Consider the following 21785-nt stretch of genomic DNA (forward strand, 5'->3'; position numbering starts at 1 on the left):
TTGCCTTAGTTTTTCAGCCGTGATATTCTTCTTCTACCAGGATCACGTTTACCTTGGATCTTTCCCTGAATGATCAGATATAAAAGATCATATTTTTCAGGGTGTCATAATGTGACTGAAATATTCCATCCAACTTGCGTTTCTTTATAATATTGACCAGTTGTGTTGTTTGGTTCAGACGTCTAAGGACCTCCTCACTTCTAACTGTATCGACCCAGTCTATTTTCAGTAGCCGTATGTACCCACATCTCAAAAGCTTCCAAGACTTTAATCATAGTATCACTTATAGTCCACGCTTCTACTCCACACAGTGGAACAACATTAAGTTATAACTGTCTTTACAACTAAGTTTCATAATATCTGGTCGTAACGGGCATATTCGTACTCCAAGTATTTAGGACCATCAACAAAAGTGGGAGAACAAACTCCCACTCATTAAAATCATATCTATAAATAAATCAAAATCCACTAATACGTATATAAGTAGAAAACCACAATAGGCATTCCTATCTATATAAATTACAAACGATAAAACGATGATAACTATGATGAAGATAGATAAGAAAGCACTTGATGTGTGATAAGACACGATATTTGTATTTGGGTTAAAGGTGTTCTACCTAAGATTTTCGCGTTGAAAATCAAAAAGTTGTTCGAAATGAGTGACGAAAGTGTCCTGATGGAGGATCTGAAGACCTTCAAGGAGAGTTTCAGCCAAGCCATCAAAGATGAAAATATTACGGTAAGTGGTCTTTTGTAGCGTGTATGTAAATATTATTAAAAACGCATTCGTCATGTGTCATGTCGTTAGAAAAAGATAACAACATATAGGCCAAGATAATGTTCAATATTTTTAGACTAACTGAAAATATGAACATATTTTATATTTACAATTCATGTCAATATTTTTTATATCCTCAGTTGCTATTTTTAAATTAATTTTTATAATAAAACAGCAGCCAATTATAAAAAAGAAATCAGCATAGAAAAGTTATTTAGACAATACAATAGCTGAAAGTTACGAATCATACAAAAAAGAAAGAAATTGTTAAAATAATTGGTCAAGATTGTACAGCCATAAATCAAAGAATAATATCAGTGTAGACATGAGAAATAAAAGGAAGAAATATAGTCATAATAGGAGTATGTATAATGTATATGCCCCCACTGATAACAGTAAAGGAGAAGAAAAAAATCAGTTCGAAGAAATTCTACACAATAGGAAACGTAAACAGTCGGGAATAAATTATATTGATGGAAAACCTTAATGCAAGAACTTGATGAAAGGATAATAACAATATTGTAGGCCTATATGGAGAAACTATCTTGAATAAGAATGGAACAGGACTGATTGAACTACGTGATTAGTATTCATTAAGAATATGTCATAATGGTTTCTCAGTTCTCAACCAAAAATCAATATTTATCTATCCATCTAATAAGCCTTCTTCGGTCCATCTTTGGACATAGGCCTCCCCAATCCTTTTCAATTCTTCTCTGTCTGTCGCTACAGTTATCCACCTAGAGCCCACGTGCTTCTTGACATCATCTGCTCATCTCATTTGTGGCCTTCCTCTGCTTCGTTTATATTCCCACGGTCTCCAATTTATAAAAATTTTGTTCCATCGGTCTTCTTTTTGTCTTACATTGTGTCCGGCAAATCTCAATTTCAATTTTGCATCTTCTTGTCTAACATCCCTAGCTTTTGTTTTCTGTCTTATCCACTCGTTTCTCTTTTTAGCCATTAGTCTTATGTACAACATTTGTCTTTCTATTGCTCTTTGCGTTTTTATGATTTTGTCCATGTTTACTTTTGTAAAAGTCCACGTTTGGGAACCATAAGTGAGAACGGGTTATACGCATTGAAATCATCAACCCGCATGGCAAGCGTGGTGTTTTAACTGCCATTACCCCCCTCTTTTTACCATGGCGAATAATAAAACAAAAATCTTCTTCTTCTTTCTCATAATCCTTAGTGCCCTTCAGGGCGTCGGATGTCGGTTCCACCTTTTATCCATTTCTTCCAATCGCTTCTATTGGTGACCAGGTTCTTCATATCCTTCATATTAGTGTGTCTCCTTTCACCTATTTCCTGGATCTGGTCCATCCATGTCTTCATCGGCCTTCCCTTTTTTTTGTTTTCCATTTTGGCTTCATGTACCTTCTGTGTAAGTCTTTTTTGCCCCATTCGTTGTATGTGTCCAAACCAGCTTAATTGGTTGTTTTCGATCTTCCTCATTATCCGTTCTTGTTCCAACTCTCTTCTTATATCTTCATTTCTGAATCTATCAAACGTCATAACTCCGGCTATTCTTCTCATGTATTTCAACTCGGTCGCGTTTATCATTGATTCATGTTTCTTTTGCACAATCCATGTTTCCGCCCCATATGTCATTATCCGATTTACTATGCTGTTATATACTCTGAGTTTAGTTTTGTTGTTTATTTCTGACTTTCCAAAAATTGTATTATTTAAAGAGTAATACGTTAGTTGCCGTCTTCAGTTTATTACTTATTGCTAAGGCCGTTTTCCCATCATCTGTTATTATATTTCCCAAATATTCAAAAGTAGATACGTGTTCTATTACTTGTTCCCTTACTATTATATTAGTATTCCTTTCTCTTTTCTCATTTTCATTTATTATCATAAGTTTTGTTTTGTTGAGATTCATATCCATTTTTAATTTCTGTATCTCTCTTTGCCAAATATCTATTAGTTTCTGCATTTTTTCTACTGTGTCTGTGATTAAAACTATATCATCAGCGTATAGAAGGGAGTTGATCTTTATTGCATTTAAGTTTTTATATCCTACTATGCATTGAAGGTTTCTTGTTTGATCTTTGGTATTTTTGATTGAAGTATCCATTATCTATGAGTATTATAAACAATAGGGGGCTTAGTTCACCTCCTTGTTTAATTCCCTTATCCCATTTAAAAGTGCCTGATCTTTCTCCAGTTATTTGTACTTGGTCTTCTACTTCCATATATATATATATATATATATATATATATATATATATATATATATATATATATATATATATAATCCAAGTCTTGATCACAGCTGAACAATTGAATACACCAAGGAAAGGATCAATGGGAAAGCAGCTGAATAATGGAGCCAAGAGTACTCTTTTTTTCAAAAATCAAATATTTCGGTATTTATTTGATACCATCATCAGTGATAGCTAAAAGATTGTTTTGGTGAGCTACATTACAAAATATAAATTGAAAATTTTGACTTACAAAATTGAGAATGTGGCTATGTTGTTAAAAATATGTAGAAAAGCCTCCAGAGGGGAAACATGTGATTTAAAAATTATTGTCAATAAAACATAAAAAACATCTGAACAACAAAAAACTGTAACAATACACATTTGAATAAATTAATTAAAACCAATAAACATTTTTGAATATTAAATATCAAACAAATAATTGAATATCAAATAAATACCGAAATATTTGATTTTTGAAAAAAAGAGTACTCTTGGCTCCATTATTCAGCTGCTTTCCCATTGATCCTTTCCTTGGTGTATATATATATATATATATATATATATATATATATATATATATATATATATATATATAGATTTTATGACTTTTATCATCTTTTTTGGTATATTATAGCTTTCCAATATTTTCCACATTATTTCTGTTTATCGTATCAAATGCCGCCTTCAGATCAACGAACATGAGAAATAGTTCATCCCCTTTACGGCATTATATCCCCTCTCTCTTATATTCCTTATAATGTAGACGTTATCGTTTGTTTGACGATTTGATCTGAATGCGTCTTCCAATTCTTTCTCTATCACTGATCTTAGACGCTTCTCTATAATTCTCGTGTATACCTTGAAGGCGACCGATGACACGCATATTGCTCTATAATTCTCGCATTCATTATGTTGTCCTGTTGTCATTTTTTGTGTATTGGTAGAACTATGTTTTTCTTCCAGTCATCTGGGATTTTTTCTGTACTCCATGCTACCTTGCATATCTGTAATAGCCAGTCCTCTCCTTTTTCACCCATCCATTTGATCACTTCTGGATCTATTTGGTCCTCTCCTGCCGCTTTTCAAAGTTTAATATTGTTTATAGCTTCTTCCAGTTCTTCCTTCCTTATACTCTCTGGTTCCTCTTCCTCTTCCAGTTCTGGTCTATTTCTTCCTGCTTCATTTCTTTCTACTTCTTCGTGTTTGAATTTATCTTCGTAGTATTGTTTCCATACTTCTACTATTTCTGTAGTCTCTATTTTCAATTGGTTATTTTTATCTTTGATTCCATACTGTTCCGTACCTTTCTTCCCTCTTACACAAACCCTGTATACGATTCCAGAATTTTCTGTTATCTGTTTTGTAATTTGCTTAGTAGATAGCTAAATGAGTAGAAAAAAAACTCAATATAACTCAAAAGCAAGGAGGGCATGGAAAACTTTGAGGAACATCAAGCAGAATCCCCTTGAAAGGATGGAGGAACAGCTGCGAACTGCACAAGAACAGAGTGGTTTTATAGATACAGAGATATTATCTATAAAATAGCAGAAAAAATAATAGAAATCATCTCTGAATATCATATTGTATTGGTTGTCTTCTTAAGATATATGATAGTGTTCCAGTCAACAACCTGTGGAAAGCAATGTAAATCGCAGAGTAGATAACACCTACATAAATACCGTAAAATTACTTTACGAAGAATCTAGAATAAAAGTTGGACAAAAGTACTCAGAACCGTTTAAACTTCATAAAAGACTTCGAGAAGGATGCTACCTGTCGTGGATGCACCAACCTTATTAAATTTTATATAGATGAAACACGAAATATGGACAGATGGGACTAAAAATTGACGACAACTACGAGAATGTCTACAGCCTTTATTTTGCAGATGATCAAATAATTTTAGAAATCAAGGATATTTTCTCGAGCTTTGAAGAAGCTGCATTAAACATCGGTCTAAAAATAAATGAAGACAAAACAAATTACATGGTCGTCTCAAACCAAGAACGACGGCGAATAAGGCAAAATATTACTATAAACGATCATAATTTCGAAGTGGTTAAAGAATTTAAATATCTAGGAGCAACAATCACAAATGACAACAAATTAGAGCGAGAAGTTGAAACGCGAATAATGGCAGGAAACAGATCTTTCTTTGCAATGAAACATCTAATGAAGTCAAAACTTCTTTCACGAGGTGCAAAAATCCAGATATATAAGACCATAATACGACCAGCAGTCGCGTATGGAAGCGAAACATGGACGCTAACAAAAAGAGAAGTTAATAAATTGCTGGTGTGGGAACGTAAAATCCTTCGAATGATATATGGCCCTTGCAGAGACAGCGTGACAAACGAATGTAGGCGCAGATACAATAACGAGCTAGAGTCTCTATTCGGAAAAGAAAATCTAGTCAGATATATAAAGGCTAATAGACTCAGATGGGCAGGGCATGTGATACGCAGTAACGACAATCGCCTTATAAACAATGTGTTCTGGGAAAGGCCAGATGGAAGAAGGTCTGTAGGACGGCCTAGAAAAAGGTGGAAAGATGCAGTCAAAGAAGATCTAGAGAAAATGGGAGTGCGACAATGGGAATTAGTGGCACAGGACCGACAAACATGGAAGGCAATAGTAAACGCGGCAAAGACCCACGAAGAGTTGTAGCGCCATTGATGATGATGATGATGAAATAATTTTAGCAGAAGACAAAGACGACATCGTTCACCTACATGATAAAAGGGCTGGAAGAAGAGTTTGGAAGCTAGAACTTGGACATTAATTATAATATAACGCAATACATGGTCAATGGTCATTGTAAATACCGCAGAAGATCTGGAGGTAAATAACTCAATAAAAGAAACAAATGAATATAAATACTTGGGGGTAACTTTAACAAACACAGGATGAGATGAAACGGATATAGTAAATAAAATAAAGAAAGGAAAGACAATACCACAACAATTACACTCGATTATTCGGAGCGACGATATTACAAGGAAAACTAAATAGTGGGTGACAAATAAAAGAATGAAAAACAGAACAAATGCAATCGAAATGATGTTTTGGAGACGAAGCTGCAGTTGTTCTGAAGCTATTTCCTTGTGGCATTTTTCTAATCAACTATTTTAAATAGGAAATAAGCCACAATTTTACTAAAAATGATTTTATTAACGTTTCGATGTCCAAATCCATTTTGACAACGGCATCCGATTTGGACGTCAAAACGTCAATAAAATCATTTTTAAAAACAGAAAATAGACGGTTTCGTTTTGATTTAAATCTGTCTCCTGCCATACCCCGACAGCTATTTCTAGGTCTACCCGTTGTCAAGGAGGCTATGCAAGAAGACAAATTTACATCAAAACTTCCGATCTTCTCGGTATAAAATAAAACTTTTTATACCGTAGTACGGTTAGAACGCCCTCTAACGGGGATATTAATTTCAAAATCATTTTTAGTAAAATTGTGGCTTATTTCCTATTTAAAATAGTTGACAAAGCTGCAGATCAAACTTTTGTTAGTTTTTTTATTGATTTTCATTTACTTTTGCTTTACTATTATTTTTAATATCAGTTGAGGTTCATGATCATTATAAGTGGCTCGACAATTCGTTGTGGATCTTGGCCTGCTCGCAAAGAAGTCGCCACTCCTGTAGATTTCTGGCAACTTCCCTCCATCTTCTGACCCCTAGAATCTTTAGGTCTTCTTTCACATATCAGTTAAGGTTCCTTAGAGTTAAATTAATATTTTTGTAATATTTTAGGAGCAAATTGATATGACCAAAAGACTCGGTATTCTTGCTGAACACTTGGGAGAAAACATCACAAGACAAGAGCTACTACCATTCCTAGAAGAAAACATGAACTTTCACGATGAAATACTGTTAAATCTACCGGAACAACTGAAAAAATTAATACCGTTGGTTGGGGGATACGAAAACTCCCAACCTGTGTTGGAGCTTCTCAAGAAGATCTGCAATATTGACGAATTTTTAGTTAGAGAGAAAACTTTGGAGACTTTAAAAGGAATAGCAGAAGAATTGAGTAATGAGCTTGTAGAAGAGTTGCTGGTTCCGATTTTAGAATCGTTGGCAAATGAGCAGTGGTTTACGAGTAAATGTTCTGCAGTGGCTCTTTTTTCAGTGAGTATAAAAATAATGTATTTTAAAATGTTGCAATCAATTTTTGACTAAGCATAGGTTAACTTCGAAGTTGATGCATTGGATACAAACCATTGTAATGAACAGTACAATCTTCCAAATCCATATCTTCCAAAAAGTCTAGGCTAAAGACAAGTCTAAATTTAGACTGCCCAATGCTTCTTCTCCAGATTGGTGATTCATGAATGTTTCTTAACCCTCCCTGTTTCTTCTCCCTTTCTTCCTACATTTCTACGGTCCTCTTTTTACCTTTAACACGTTGACGGACAGAACGTCTATAGACGTCTAATTTCCATTGTTGTAATGTGACACAACATCTATAGACGTTTCATTTTTCCCTATTCTAATTTGCAAAATACATATATAGTGTCACTCCTCCTCAGTCGTTTCCTCATTGCTGAGTGTCGTGATTCCCTATAATACGAGCAACTACATCTTTCCATCGGCTTCTGTCCTGAGCTTCCCTCATGGATTCAGAGAATGTTTTTCCACTGGCTTTCTGTACTTGATCTGTCCATCGAGAAGGTGAACGACCTCTACTTCTGCGCCCTTCAACGTTTCCCGAAATTATAAGTCTCTCAAGATTATCATCATTTCTTTTTGCAATATGGCCGAAAAATTTTAAGGCGGTGGAGAGGCAAATAGAGGAAAGTCGAGTCTGAATATTAAGCTCTTGGAGGATTGAGTGATTTGTTCTGTGTTCCGTCCATGAGATCCGAAGCATTCTTCTCCAGCACCATATTTCAAAGGCGTCAATCCTTTTTCTGTCGTCCGATTTCATTATCCATGTTTCGGATCCGTAATTAAATATGTGAAAAATTAAGGCACGTACTAATCTTATTTTGGTGTACTTCGACAAGGAGCGATCTTTCCAGATTTTCGATAATCGACTCATAGCGTTTTTGGCCATGCCTATTCTCCTACGTATTTCTGTTTAACAAGATCCTATATTACTGATGCAGGATCCTAGATAATTGAACTCGTTAACCACTTCAAACTGGTCCAAGGCTCCTGTTGTCTGAAGTGAATTTGAATAATCTACTATCATAATTTTTATTTTTTGTTTATTGATCTTGAGACCACATCTATTGCTTTCGGCTTCCACTAACTGCAGCAGGCTGGACATTTCTTCTTCGGATGCAGTTATTAATGTTGTATCATCTGCATATCTGAGATTTGACATCTTCTTTCCTGCGATAGAAATACCGCCATTCCATTTATCCATTTATCGAGTGCTTTTCTCATTATACATTCCCCATAGAAATTAAAAAGACTTGGAGATAGAATACATCCTTGTCGGACTGCTCTACCTATTTTAAAAGGATCGGACTAATGGTTTTCAATTCTTATTCTGGTTTAACTGTTCTCATACAGTAGACTCCCGTAAGTTCGGCCTCCGTTAGTTCGGTCTCTGTTTAGTCCGGCCGGCTCTCTGACCATTAGTCACACAGTTGGAGAGCGCCAGCCAGACGCGAGCTCTGCCCATCAAAGCACTTCTAATACTTGACAACGCGGCTACTCACCAGGAAGGTCTTCAGTGTCTTCAAAAAGAAATTAAACTGCTGTTCCTGCCACCCAATGTAACCAGTCTTCAACAGAAAATGGACCCAGGGGTCATTGAGTGCTTCAAGAGAAAGTAATATCGCCAAAACTGCTTTCTGCAGTTCTTTCCAAACTGGAGGCTGATGACAACTTAGACCTCTTAAAAGTGCTGAAGTCAGTTAATATGAAGGATGTTGTGTACATGTCGGCCAAGGCATACGACGAAATACCACCGTCGATGTTTGTAAAGTCTTGGAAAAAACTTTGGCCAAATATAGAAGATAAGATTGACCAAGCAAACACATCAGCAGATGAGCCAAACAACATTCTTGTTAAATAACCTGGTGGCAATGCAGCTCTATTGCACGACCTTCAGCAACTACCGAACTGTGGTCCCATTGTTGAAGATGTTTTGGAGTGGATCAACAGTTGATTACAGAACTCTAGGCCTAATAAAATTTAAAGATATTATTGCACATTGGTGGTTTGGCTTCTTAAACACTTAAAAAAGTCAGTAATTTTTTAATCAATTTTCTTTTCTAATGATTTTTGATGTGCAAAGTCACACCACTGTTTAATAATCATTACATCGATGGCAGTTGCCGCTTTTTGCTGTTCGACGTAGGTAGCTGCCAGAAAATGACAAGGATAACGGCATAGATGCTTCTGAGAATAAAGAGGAAGATGAAGAAAATAAAATGAGCCACGCTGAAGGCAAAGCAGCTTTGCAACTGGCAGCTACCTACGTCGAACAGCAAAAAGCAGCAACTGCCATCGATGTAATGATTATTAAACAGTGGTGTGTCTTTGCACATAAAAAAACATTAGAAAAGAAAATTCATTAAAAAATTACTGACTTTTTAAGAGTTTAAGAAGCCAAACCACCAATGTGCAATAATATTTTTAAATTTTATTAGGCCTAGAGTTCTGTAAGTATTGTTTTATAGTATTTTTGTAACGGTCTATCTTTTCATAATATGTGTTAAACATGTTATGTGTTAAATATGTATTCTTCTGTGTTGTCTTCTACTTAATGTACAAGTGTTTTGTTTTTGCTAGATCCATACAAACAATAAATGGGCATTTTTTAGATAAGCATCGGTTAGTTCGGCCACTTTTAAGTTCGGCCTAGGGTCCGGTCCCGAGGTGGCCGAACTTACGGGAGTCTACTGTATAGGCTTTTCACCAGAGCTGACAGATGATCAGGAACCCCCATCTCATGTAGAACTTCCTACAAAACTGTCCAGTTTAGACAGTCAAATACCTTCTGATAATCCAGAAAGCAGATGATCATCGGAATTTTGAATTATCGTGCCTTCTCAATGAGTTGTCGCATATTAAGAATTTGCTCCCTTGTGCCTTTACCCTTCACGAAGCCTGCCTGTTCTTGTGGTATTTGTCTATCCAGGTATGTCTGCATGCCACACTTGATGATTCTCAACAGAATTTTACTTTGGTGTGAAATTAGTGAAATGGTTCGGTAGTTACTACATTTTGTGGTTACGCCTTTCTTATGAATGGGAGTAAATAGTACGGTACACCAATCCCTGGGCCATTTGCCGATTCTCCATACATGATTGCACAGTCTCCACATTAATTGGAGACCATGATCACCCATGTTCTGTAAAATTTCTGCCGTGATGTCATCGCAACCAGGTGATTTATTTCTTTTAGGGTGTTTTATGGCTTCATAGACTTCACACAACACTTGCTTATACATTTGACGCACTGTCCGTCAACGTGTTAAGGATCAGTTGTAGTATTCTATATCGATTTCCCTTCACTATATGTCCCAGACAAGACATTTTCCGGTGTTTAACAGTATTTAGCAGTTCTCTATCTTTGTTGAGCTTCCTTAGTACTTCCTTATTAGTTTTTATTGTTGTCCAAGGTATCTTCAGCATTCGTCTATAAATCCACATTTCCATTGTTTCAATTCTATTCATGGTCGATACTTTTAGTGTCCACACTACTGCATCATACAAGTATTGGCCAAGTACTGACCAAAGATAGCACTTAATCATTCTTTGTCTTAATTCTAAACTGAGAATATTATTATTGCAAAGAAATTACTTCATTTTCATAACAGTAGTTTTAGTCATTGCCATTTTGCTTTCTACGTTTGGATCTATGTTTTTTTATTTATGTTTGGATTTCTATGTTTGGATTTTATATATGTTATTTTGTGAACTTTTTCAACTTAAAATACATTTAATGGAAGCTCTGCATCTGAATGTAGGTTACGACTAAAAACTAAAAATTTAGTTTTGTTTGAGTTTATTTTAATGCGCATTTCCTCTCCTACGTCTTGAATCTTATCAAGCAGAATTTTTAGATCTTTCTGACAGAATTACTGTGTCGTCCGCGTATCTAAGTACATTAAATAGTTCCCCGCTGACTTGTATTCCATATGGGTGTCTCTCAAGAGCATTTTTAAATAAGTGATCCGAGTAACCATTGAACAATGTTGGCGACAAAATTCAGCCTTGTTTGATTCCTCGTTGTATGGAGATTTTGACGGTGTAGATGCGCTGGCCATTTGTATGATAGCAGTTTGATTCCAGTACAAATATTTAATGACACGAATATCTTTTTCATCATTCCGATATTGTTTAGCATTTGCATTACTTTTACATGCTGTACTTTATCGAATGGCTTTTCGTAGTCCACGAAGCATGCAAATACATATTTTCTTTGAGTTGCTACTACTTTTTTGCTAGTTATATACAGGGTGGTTCATCTTATCCGCCTCGGTCTCTGTAGGGAAAACCACTTGATATTTTAAAAAAATTTCTTCACAGAAATATACAAGGCCTTTAATACTACAACCTAAAAATAATGTGAATTATAAAGGGTGTTCCAAAAAAGAGTGGTATAACAAAGTTATATTTTTTCTTAGGGAATGCCCTATATCTGATGACATTATTGAATTGACCTTAAAAAATAAGCTATACTTTCATAAGGGTTCCCTATACCTAAATACAGGGTGTTTTGATTTATTTAGATTTTTATAAAAATGTAAGGTTTTAGAAAAAAATAAATATCTACGAATCTAAGAAGCAGTAACAAATTATTTCTTGGATCTTAATAAAAGACTATTTAGCATACTTAAGCAGATGCTTATTTCAACAAAATTTCTTACAGGGTGGTCAAAATATGAGATTGTTCTATTAACAAATTCAAGCTGTAATAACTTACTTATTTTAAATGGAACACCCTGTATCTTACTAGTCTATTGCGTAGAAAATTTACTTAGCTTTCAATTTGTACTAGGGTTTCCTATACCTATCTTTTTACAGGGCGGTCAAAATATTAGATTGTTCTATTAACAAATTCAAGCTGTAATAACTTACTTATTTTAAATGGAACACCCTGTATCTTACTAGTCTATCGAGTAGAAAATTTACTTAGCTTTCAATTCTTATTAGGGTTTCCTATACCTATCTCCCTTCATTTTTTAAATATTTAAAGATTTCCTAATTTGTAAGCTTTAAAAATTAGAATTACATAAGTACCTATGTCGTGTTTATGTACAACACATCACCAACACCGGCAATATACTTAGACAAGATACTGTCATTAATGAAATTTTCAGTGTTATCATGTAGTCACACAGAGTGTTGTATTATTTTAGTTGATTTTGGCCTACATGTGAAATTGAATAATACGTTTATTTTAAACTGCATACCCTATATTAGATGCCGTATTCTGGAAGATATTTAAATTATATTTCATTCCGTGTAAGTATTTTCCATATCTTAACCCAACGGTTATTAATAAATTTAAGAACGCCCCTTTTTGTTTGAATCTTTAAATCGCAATTACAAACAATTAAATGCTATGGCTACTTTGACGAAAACGAGCCAATTGTACAAAAACATGTAAAAATTGGTATTTACAGAATAATATGGGAATTTATATCTACAGAATAACATGTGTATTGAGAATGTTAACATGGAATTGAAGAGATTTTAAATATCTTCCATTATAAAGAATAGAATATCGAGTATGTCATTTAAAATAAATTTTAAATGTGTGATTAAATGATAAAAATGTAAATTTTATTAATGAAACTATCTTGACTAAGATATTTAAGTATATTGCCGGTGTTGGTGATGTGTTGTACATAACCACGACATAGGTACTTAATTCTAATTTTTAAAGCTTACAAATTAGGAAATCTTTAAATATTTAAAAAATGAAGGGAGATAGGTATAGGAAACCCTAATAAGAATTGAAAGCTAAGTAAATTTTCTACTCGATAGACTAGTAAGATACAGGGTGTTCCATTTAAAATAAGTAAGTTATTACAGCTTGAATTTGTTAATAGAAAAATTTAATATTTCGACCACCCTGTAAAAAGATAGGTATAGGAAACCCTAGTATAAATTGAAAGCTAAGTAAATTTTCTACGCGATAGACTAGTAAGATACAGGGTGTTCCATTTAAAATAAGTAAGTTATTACAGCTTGAATTTGTTAATAGAACAATCTCATATTTTGACCACCCTGTAAGAACTTTTGTTGCAATAAGCATCTGTTTAAGTATGCTAAATAGTCTATTATTAAGATCCAAGAAAGAATTTGTTACTGCTTCTTAGATTCGTAGATATTTATTTTTTTCTAAAACCTTACATTTTTATAAAAATCTAAATAAATCAAAACACCCTGTATTTAGGTATAGGGAACCCTTATGAAAGTATAGCTTATTTTTTAAGGTCAATTCAATAATGTCATCAGCTATAGGGCATTCCATAAGAAAAAATATAACTTTGATATACCACTCTTTTTTGGAACACCCTGTATAATTCACATTATTTTTAGGTTGTAGTATTAAAGGCCCTGTATATTTCTGTGAAGAAATTTTTTTAAAATATCAAGTGGTTTTCCGTACAGAGACCGAGGCGAATAAGATGAACCACCCTGTATATATTAAAAGTATTTCTTATTTTGTATATATTTAATATATTATAGTTTAATAACCATTTTAGTCAATATATCCAAAAGTACAAGAGGAAAGGAAGGCTGAATTGAGGCATAACTTCCGCTTACTATCTCAAGACGAGTCGCCTATTGTGAGAAAAGAAGCAGCGTTGGGTCTCATTGATTTCATTGCCTTGTTGGACAAAGAAAGCATTAAAAATGAATTCATATCTGTTTTCGATAACATATCCAATGATAACATGGTAAGGATACTCTGAGTGTTAATTTAAATATGAATTGTTTATTATTTATTGTATTTTTCCATTTTTATTATGAGTAATATTTTGTTAAATTACATATCAGTAGACGACAGACGATATTGGTATTTGGAGACCTGGAGCAATTATTGGTATTTCTCCTGACTTTCTAAAACATGATGTTGCATAGTATATAGGCCAATAGAATTGATTTGAAAGCAAAATAAACTACCAGAGACTATAAAGTTGTGTGCGTGTGTGTGAGATCCTGGCATCAGACAAAATCTATTTGCCACAAAACATGTAAATTCTTAATTAGATTAACTGTTTTCATGTTGTCTATTTATTTAAACAATACTGCTATTTTTGCATTTCTGATAAAATTAGTGATGGAATCTAGTAGGTACCGATTTATCTGAGGAAGAAAGGAGTGCTATAATATTTACCGACAACGGACACTCGTGATGAATTAGTTCTTGATACAGAATTGAAGAACATTGAGAATTCAGAGAACATTCTAGAAATATGTGATTTAGATCACCAATGGATACATTGTCACAACTACAGACAGGAGAGTTAAAATCCAATTTTATGTAAGTGAGATGGAAACCGACCATGGTTCAATTTTAAACGAGTCAATACTGACAAGTTGATATAGTTGTAGCTCCCGATGTGTTTCGCTCCAAAAACACACAGGGGAAATCGAAAATCAGGGCCTACAAAACTATTATCTGACCAATAGTATCTTATGGATGCCACATATGGGTGATGACAGACAATAAAAAAAGAAAGCTGGAAGTCTTTGAAAAAAATCCCAAGGAAGATATTTGAACCTATTAACCAAAACAGAGTATGGAGATCCAGATACAAAAATTAACTCTACCAACTGTTCAAAGAGGCACCGATTTCAGAATTCGTTAAACGTAAACGACTTTAATGGTCTGCACTCAAAAAAATTTAGTTCCTAATATTGATTAACAGTGATCATTGAATAGTATTTCGTCACAGATTAACCCAACATGATTTCGTTGAAACAACAATTAAATTTTTTGTTTTAACGAACTTTTAGACATTGACGAATGTATTTGGTTATTGTCACAATGATTGAATAATAATTGTGAAGATAACTAGAGTATATTAATTAATAACACTCAATTTATTCAGCGAATAACTTAATTTCGTATATTTAATAAATAATGTTAATTGTGGCAGCAACTCACTTTCTTGATTTCGTAGATGACAAGCAATTACCTTGGTTTATCATGACAACGTACAGATTTCATTAAAACAATGTACAAATTTTGTTAATATAGAGTAATATATGATTATGGTAGAGATGTAAACTTATTGTTGTGACAACGAATGCATTAATCGATCTACTACTGCGTTTAATTAGCACAATCAATGCGTTCATGGTGACAATAAACGTAGTTGTTGAGACAATAAATGTTTTGCTTGACCATTTGAATCATAGGCGTAACCAGGGGGGTTTTGGGGTTATAACCCCCATTGGGATGTACTTTGAGCTCTATACGCTTAACACCATACCCCTCAGAGACTTTCCAGTAGTTGTAACCCCCCCTTAGGATCATCGTGGTTACGCCTATGCATTTGAAATGTAACGGCTTTTCCTTATCGTGATACCCCTAGCTTCTCTGTGTTAAACAATGCTGTTACCTCTGTTGAAGTGCCGAATAATAATTTCATTTCTTTTCCAAGTGTAGTCCGTAGTAGAAGGAAGTTTTCGTGTGTCTATTATCGTGAAATTTCAGTCGAATTCTTTTTAAATTTTTTTTTCAAATCCAATTATTAATATAAAATACGTTCATAGTAGGAATGAACGACACTGATTGTAAGAATGAATAGAATTGCTTGTAAGAATAACCGTATTTATTGTGGGAATGAACGGAATTAATTGTAAGAATAAACGGAAATAATTGTAGAAATAAACGAAATACGTTAGGAGAAATAACACTGTTATTGACACAACGAATAGTCTTCGTCGGTCAATTAACGACGTTGTTGTTTCAATGAATAGCCTTCGTTGACTCAATGAACAGAGTTCGTAATATCAATAAAGTGATATTATGGTATACATAATGAATGTTCATCCATTCAATAAACGTAATACATTGGCTCAACTAACGAAAATAATGAATTGATGAACATCGCTTTGTTGTTCCAATAAAACCAAGAATTGGACAAATTTTAAGTATTGCGTTTGTTGTCTGAATTAACATTTTTATTGATATTACGTACCTTTTTCGTTGAGTGTGATCATATGGTAAAAATGGAGGCCAAAATATTGCCGAAGAGAGCCCTAGATAGAAAAATTCAGGTCGCAAGACCAAAAGGGAGGCCACAGAAGATATGGGAGCGGACGTGCAAAATTTGCTAGATGTGAGAACCTGGAGAAGATTGGCACGGGATCAGCAAGGTTGGAGGCATAGTTTGGAGTAGGCCAAGATTCGATTTCGGCTGAAGTGCCACTGGACAGAGGGAGATAGAGAAAGAGAACATTTATTATAGATATATGTGTCTTTCTTATACATAATCCATTTTATTTATTTTGTTACAGGATTCCGTAAAAGCGACAACTGTAAAGGTAGCTTTAGCAATTTGTAAAATATTGAGTGAGAATGAAATTGAAGAATCGATTTTTAAAACGCTCGAGAGTTTTGCCGGTAAGAATTAATTTTTTTACTTCTTCTTCTAGGGCACTACAACCCAAATTTAGACTTGTCCTCCTTTATTTTTTGCCCCCACCCTTGTTTGTCTATGGTTGCTCTTCTCCATACATGGACTCCTAAAAGGTTTTGTACGTCGCTATTTACTATGTCTTTCCAGCGTTTTCTTGTCTTTCCAACCGGTCTCTTTCCCTGCATTCTAGTGTTCAGTGCTCTTTTTGGTAACCTATCCTCTCCCATCCTTATCACATGTCCGGCCCATTGCAATCTTTGTATTCTAATGAAGTCTGACAGGGATGTTTCCTTATAAAGTTGATAAACTCGTTATTGTATCATCTTCTGAAGATTCCGTTTTCCCTCACAGGTCCTAGTATTCTCCTCAGTACTTTCCTTTCGGGGCGGGGGCAGCGTAGCTCAGGCGGTTGTGTGCTTGACTCGAGTGCTGGTAGGCCGGGGGTTCAAATCCTAGCGCCGGCAAGAACAACTAGAAATTTTTAAAAATGTCTATAGGCCCCACGTCGACTCAGCCTGAATAAAATGAGTACCTTGGATAAAACCAGGAGTAATAATAGGCGGTTGAAGCGTAGCACGGGCCCTGTTGGGACCTTCCTTGTACACCGTAGGCCCTAGATATAACAGACTACCCTGCTATAATCCCAAAGCCATGAAAGCGGTATAAAGCGGGAGACTATTATTACTTTCCTTTCGAATGTGTCGATTTTGTTTTTGGATGTTTCTTTCAGGACCCATGCTTCACTACCATAGCATGCTATTGGTCGCACGTCCATAGCATGCATATATCGCCGCCGCCTACGACAAGTATAACTCCGAAAAATGCCGTTAAGAGTAGAACTTTCAATGAACGCCGCGAAAAATATTATCCCTAATAAAGTGAAAAATTTATTTTTTGAGAAGAATCAGCAAAAAACATAATTTCTGTTTGTGGGTCCACGAAAATTATAATTACTAAAAAGTTCTCAGAAATAATTGTTTTCGTCGGCATCTATTATGAACTAAATCTTTTCGTTATAAATATTTTGGGAGTTATAATCTTTGCGGACACGCATATAAAAAACAATTGTATCGCCAACACTTATCAAAGAGTTATTTTTTTTCACTGGAAATGTATTAGGAATCATATTAATCACAGGTACCAGCGAATCAGCGTTATATTCTCATCTTTGTATTTCGGTGGACACTTTTAGACCGAACTATACGGGAGGGGGCAAAATAAGCTCTGTTTACCTGCGTTATTCTCTTACGTATTGTATTTCTTCATCTTCTGATCCGTCGACATATATTTCTACTCCCAGGTATGTAAACTGTCCAACCGTTTTAATGCCATCTTCATGTATAATGTTTTGTGGGACTATATTTCTTCTCGTATGTATCATTATTTTTGTTTTTTCTGTGTAAATTTCCAGACCTAGCCTTTTTGTTTGCGTTTTTACCTCTGCGTATACTTCCTCTGCTCCTGTTGATGTTCTACTCATAATATTAATATCATCGGCATAAGCGGCCAGTTGAACCGTTCGGTTTGTCAGTAGGTTTCCTCGTCCAGTTTGCATTTGCCTAACCGCATACTCCAGTGCCAGGTTAAACAATGTGGCCAGCCCATCTCCCTGCTTCAGTCCTTCGAAATTTTGAAAAAGTCTGTCCAGTAGTTTTTTGTTAATACAGTAATTTAATCTGAATATTTCTTTTTTATTTTAGAAAGTGAATCTTGGAAAACTCGTCACGTTCTAGCAGTAGATATAGCAGAAATACAGAAGGTGATCTACTACCACAAACTACGTGGAAGAATACTAGCAATGTTCCAAAAACTGATCAAAAATGTCGAAGACGAAGTCAGGATTGTCGCTGTTAGAAACCTAGTACCGTATTGTCGCTGTCTAAAAGAGTCATACGAGAGAACCGACCAAGTTGAAAACAATTTTGAGTCAGTTTTTATACAAAGCCTAGTACCTCAGATAACAATGCTAGTAGTCGATACTTGTACTGATGTTAAGCTAGAACTGGCTAAAAACATTTTAAGTTTGAGCACACTTATTAGTAAAGAAACGTTTGTGGAGCATATTATGCCACTAGTGTTGGATATTTTAGATCTAGAACAATCAGTTTCAGTCAAGGCTAATATTTTAGAGAACCTAAATGACCTTCCAGCAGATGTAGACTTTGATCAATCTCTCCCTTCTATCAAGAGGGTTATAAGAACATTAATCGTTTACTCTCAATCACATTGGAGAACAAGAAAGGGCCTGTTGGTGACATTTATGCATATAATTAAGTTTGCTCCAAAAGAGTACTTCGCAGAAAACATCAAACACTTCTATGGAAGCCTTCTAGGAGATCACGTCTTTGCTGTTAGAAGAACAGCTGCTATAATTCTACCTCTCATAGTCAAACACTTTGGAATGACATGGACATCAGCACAAATAATCCCCTACTTTAAGATGTTTCAACGAGACACCAGATATTTGTATCGGTACGTACCGATTTTTGGCATAAACGAGTTGATTGAACCTTCAGTGCTTCCTGGAGAAGAAAAAGAGTATCTCGCAAGTCTAAAGAAAGTTGAAGATAAGAATAAAGCAGCTAACATGTTGTGGATGTTAAAGTGTATACTGAAGAAGCTTGAAAGTCTCTTGGAGGAAAAGACTTTCCAAGATATCTTGTCATTGAATAAAAGCATAGATGATTTTAAGACAGATAATATTTCTTTGTATGCAGGGGAAACCTTAAATTCTTTAAGATCGCACTACAGCGAAAACATATTTAGTTATGACGGAACCAAAGCTGAAAACTCTAACGATTGGTACCTCACAGGAGTCCTTTTTTTCATATACAGAGAATGTTTAGGATTACTATTGACTCTTTTCGACGATAGAATAGTAAACGTACAAATCAGATCAATCTTTACTATAAACAAAATTAAAGTGTTTGTGGATAAGCTTCTCGCAGAAATAAAAGAGCCTTGGGTAGAAGAAACATTGCAGGTTTTGAAGCAAGAGGAGCTGGATCGAATTGAAGAAGAACTTAATGCTGAACTAGTCGAAAAATCAGAGGAATTAGATGAAGAGAACATTAATACGGAATTGATAGATAGCATCATCACAACTAGCCGAACTTCTTTACAAATGGGAGAAAATAATTTAGATGAATATAATAAAGATGGTATCAGGGAAATGGCAATAGACGTAGTGGAGAAGTGGCCTGAAAATGTTGATAATGTACAAACAGAAAAATTCGAAACTGTTATAAGTGCAGATAGTGTGATTGAAACTAAAGAGACAGAAAATACTTCTAGTGAAAAACCTGAACCTATGGTAGTTGATGTTGTGGCACCTGACGTTGAAATAACAGAGGTTGTAGCAGCTAATGATACAGCAACTGATGTGGCAGTGTCGGATGTTGCAGCAACTGATATAACACCGGAGGTGGTCGAAGTTGTCGAAGAAAAAGAAACGTTAGATACAACTGTAGCACCTGCAGAAGATAGTCAAGTCCCAGATGAAGCTGTTGTGAAAAGTGATGCAGTTGTTAAAGTTGAGGAAAAATAATTATTTTGTATCTCTAGATTGAAAATGACGGACGATTATATAAAAAGGTGTAGAAATAATCTCGAAAATTATAGACCTACGGAAATACAGAACATTTTGAAAGTATTTGGTCTACTGTTATTTGCTATATCATTATAAATACTTATGGTAGGGAGCCCAAGCGGGGATTTTTGCAGTTATTCGAGCGCGTCAAAAAATCACATGGGGAGAAATCTTGTATCCTGCAAATGTACCCCTACCATATAGTGGCTCCTAACACAGAGGAGTTCGTTAAGGGGGGTCCGAGAAAAAAATATATCCTTAGAAAAATTCGAAATCGTCAGGATAAGGTAAGTTAGGTACATGCGGAACAGTGTATATTTAAAAAATCTGACGATTTGAGAGTGGCATAAGGAGATGGGCGAGTCACAAAGTTTCACAAAAAAAGCAAATATTTTGCGAAATTAACGTCAGAGCGAAGAACTGAAAAATACGTGTTTAATATTTTTTAAAAATCTATCGAATGGCACCAAACGCGACCCCCACGGAGGTGGGGTGGGGGTTACTTTAAAATCTTAAATAGGAGCCCCCATTTTTTATTGCAGATTTGGATTTCTTACGTAAAAATAAGTAACTTTAATTTGAGACAGTTTTTCGAATTATGGATAGATGGCGCTATAATCGGAAAAAACGATTGGAAATGGAAATTAAATTAAAAAACTGGAAGTCCTCACTAAAATAAAAAACTTAACTCAACTTTTTTTTTTCTAATCTTCATCACCCAATAGGTCCCCATAGCGCTCGAGTAACTGCAAATTTAGCACATTTGTCTCCCCTGCTATTAGTTTTTATAAGTTCTTTAGTTTTCAACGGCGTAACTAGGATGATCCTAAGCAGGGGCGTTACACTAATGGAGTCTCTGGGGGGTATGGTGTTAAGCGTGTAGAGCTCAAAGTACATCCCAATGGGGGGGTTATAATCGCCAAAACCCCCTTGGTTACGCCACTGTTAGGTTTTCTAAGGGTATATTTAGCTAAAATATATTTAACTTAGCGTTGTCTCTTTCAGTAATATGCTATATATTTATTATTCATTCATTATATTAAATATGATATTTAATAGGACTCGTATGGCGTGGATACGGTATTTGTTAATTATAATCAAAGGCGTTCGTCTTAATGGGATACGGGATATTATTATTCAGATTTTTTTGTATTTATTTTAATTCCGCCATTTTTGCAAACATTAACAAACAAATGACAGCTTTTATGAAAATTGAATGATATATTAAACTAACATCACCAAATACAAAGTTAATTTATATTCCCCCTTTTATTTTAAAATAGTTTTAGCGATGGACTGATTAAAATGACATTTTATGCCTCTTGTATTATATTTATATGTAAAATAAAGAATTATGTTACTAATTTTGTGTATCTTTTGGTATACGTAATCTATAAAAACGTTTTTGATAACAGGTGGAAAATAATTGGTTACCCAGCCAAGGTGGTTTACTAGGATAGTTAAAGAATTGGTTCTAAGACGATTAATTGTCAATATAAACGAAGTTTAAAGAGCTTGTCCCCATTGTTTTAATTTTTATTCTAATTTCTATTCAGTATTTCCTCCATGATGAATGCGACATCAATGAAAAACTAGAATCATTCGAATTGTGTGTG

The 21785-nt window shown here is 34.7% G+C and overlaps 2 protein-coding genes across 2 annotated transcripts in view; one reads left to right on the forward strand and one right to left on the reverse strand.

Annotated features, from left to right (window-relative positions):
• The window catches only part of LOC114330686 (muscle-specific protein 300 kDa), a 603413-nt gene that overhangs the window by 499085 nt on the left and 82543 nt on the right, over window positions 1–21785 (reverse strand). The gene's annotated exons all lie outside the window — the stretch shown is intronic.
• On the forward strand, window positions 501–21533 carry LOC114332428 (serine/threonine-protein phosphatase 2A 65 kDa regulatory subunit A alpha isoform). Its single transcript, XM_028282256.2, has 5 exons — window positions 501–742; window positions 6764–7141; window positions 13692–13886; window positions 16459–16564; window positions 18281–21533. Exons 1-5 carry the CDS (start codon window positions 659–661, stop codon window positions 20125–20127), a joined length of 2610 nt encoding a protein of 869 aa, XP_028138057.1. The 5' UTR covers window positions 501–658; the 3' UTR covers window positions 20128–21533.

This window comes from Diabrotica virgifera, chromosome 5 (genome assembly GCF_917563875.1).
Source record: "Diabrotica virgifera virgifera chromosome 5, PGI_DIABVI_V3a".
Lineage (NCBI taxonomy): Eukaryota > Metazoa > Arthropoda > Insecta > Coleoptera > Chrysomelidae > Diabrotica > Diabrotica virgifera.

Bases quoted from the DNA above. Each gene is read 5' to 3' on its own strand.
- LOC114332428 (XM_028282256.2), top strand. From the start codon at position 659: ATGAGTGACGAAAGTGTCCTGATGGAGGATCTGAAGACCTTCAAGGAG. The intron at 743-6,763 runs GTAAGTGGTCTT...GTAATATTTTAG, and splicing joins TCAAAGATGAAAATATTACG to GAGCAAATTGATATGACCAA. The intron at 13,887-16,458 runs GTAAGGATACTC...ATTTTGTTACAG, and splicing joins ACATATCCAATGATAACATG to GATTCCGTAAAAGCGACAAC.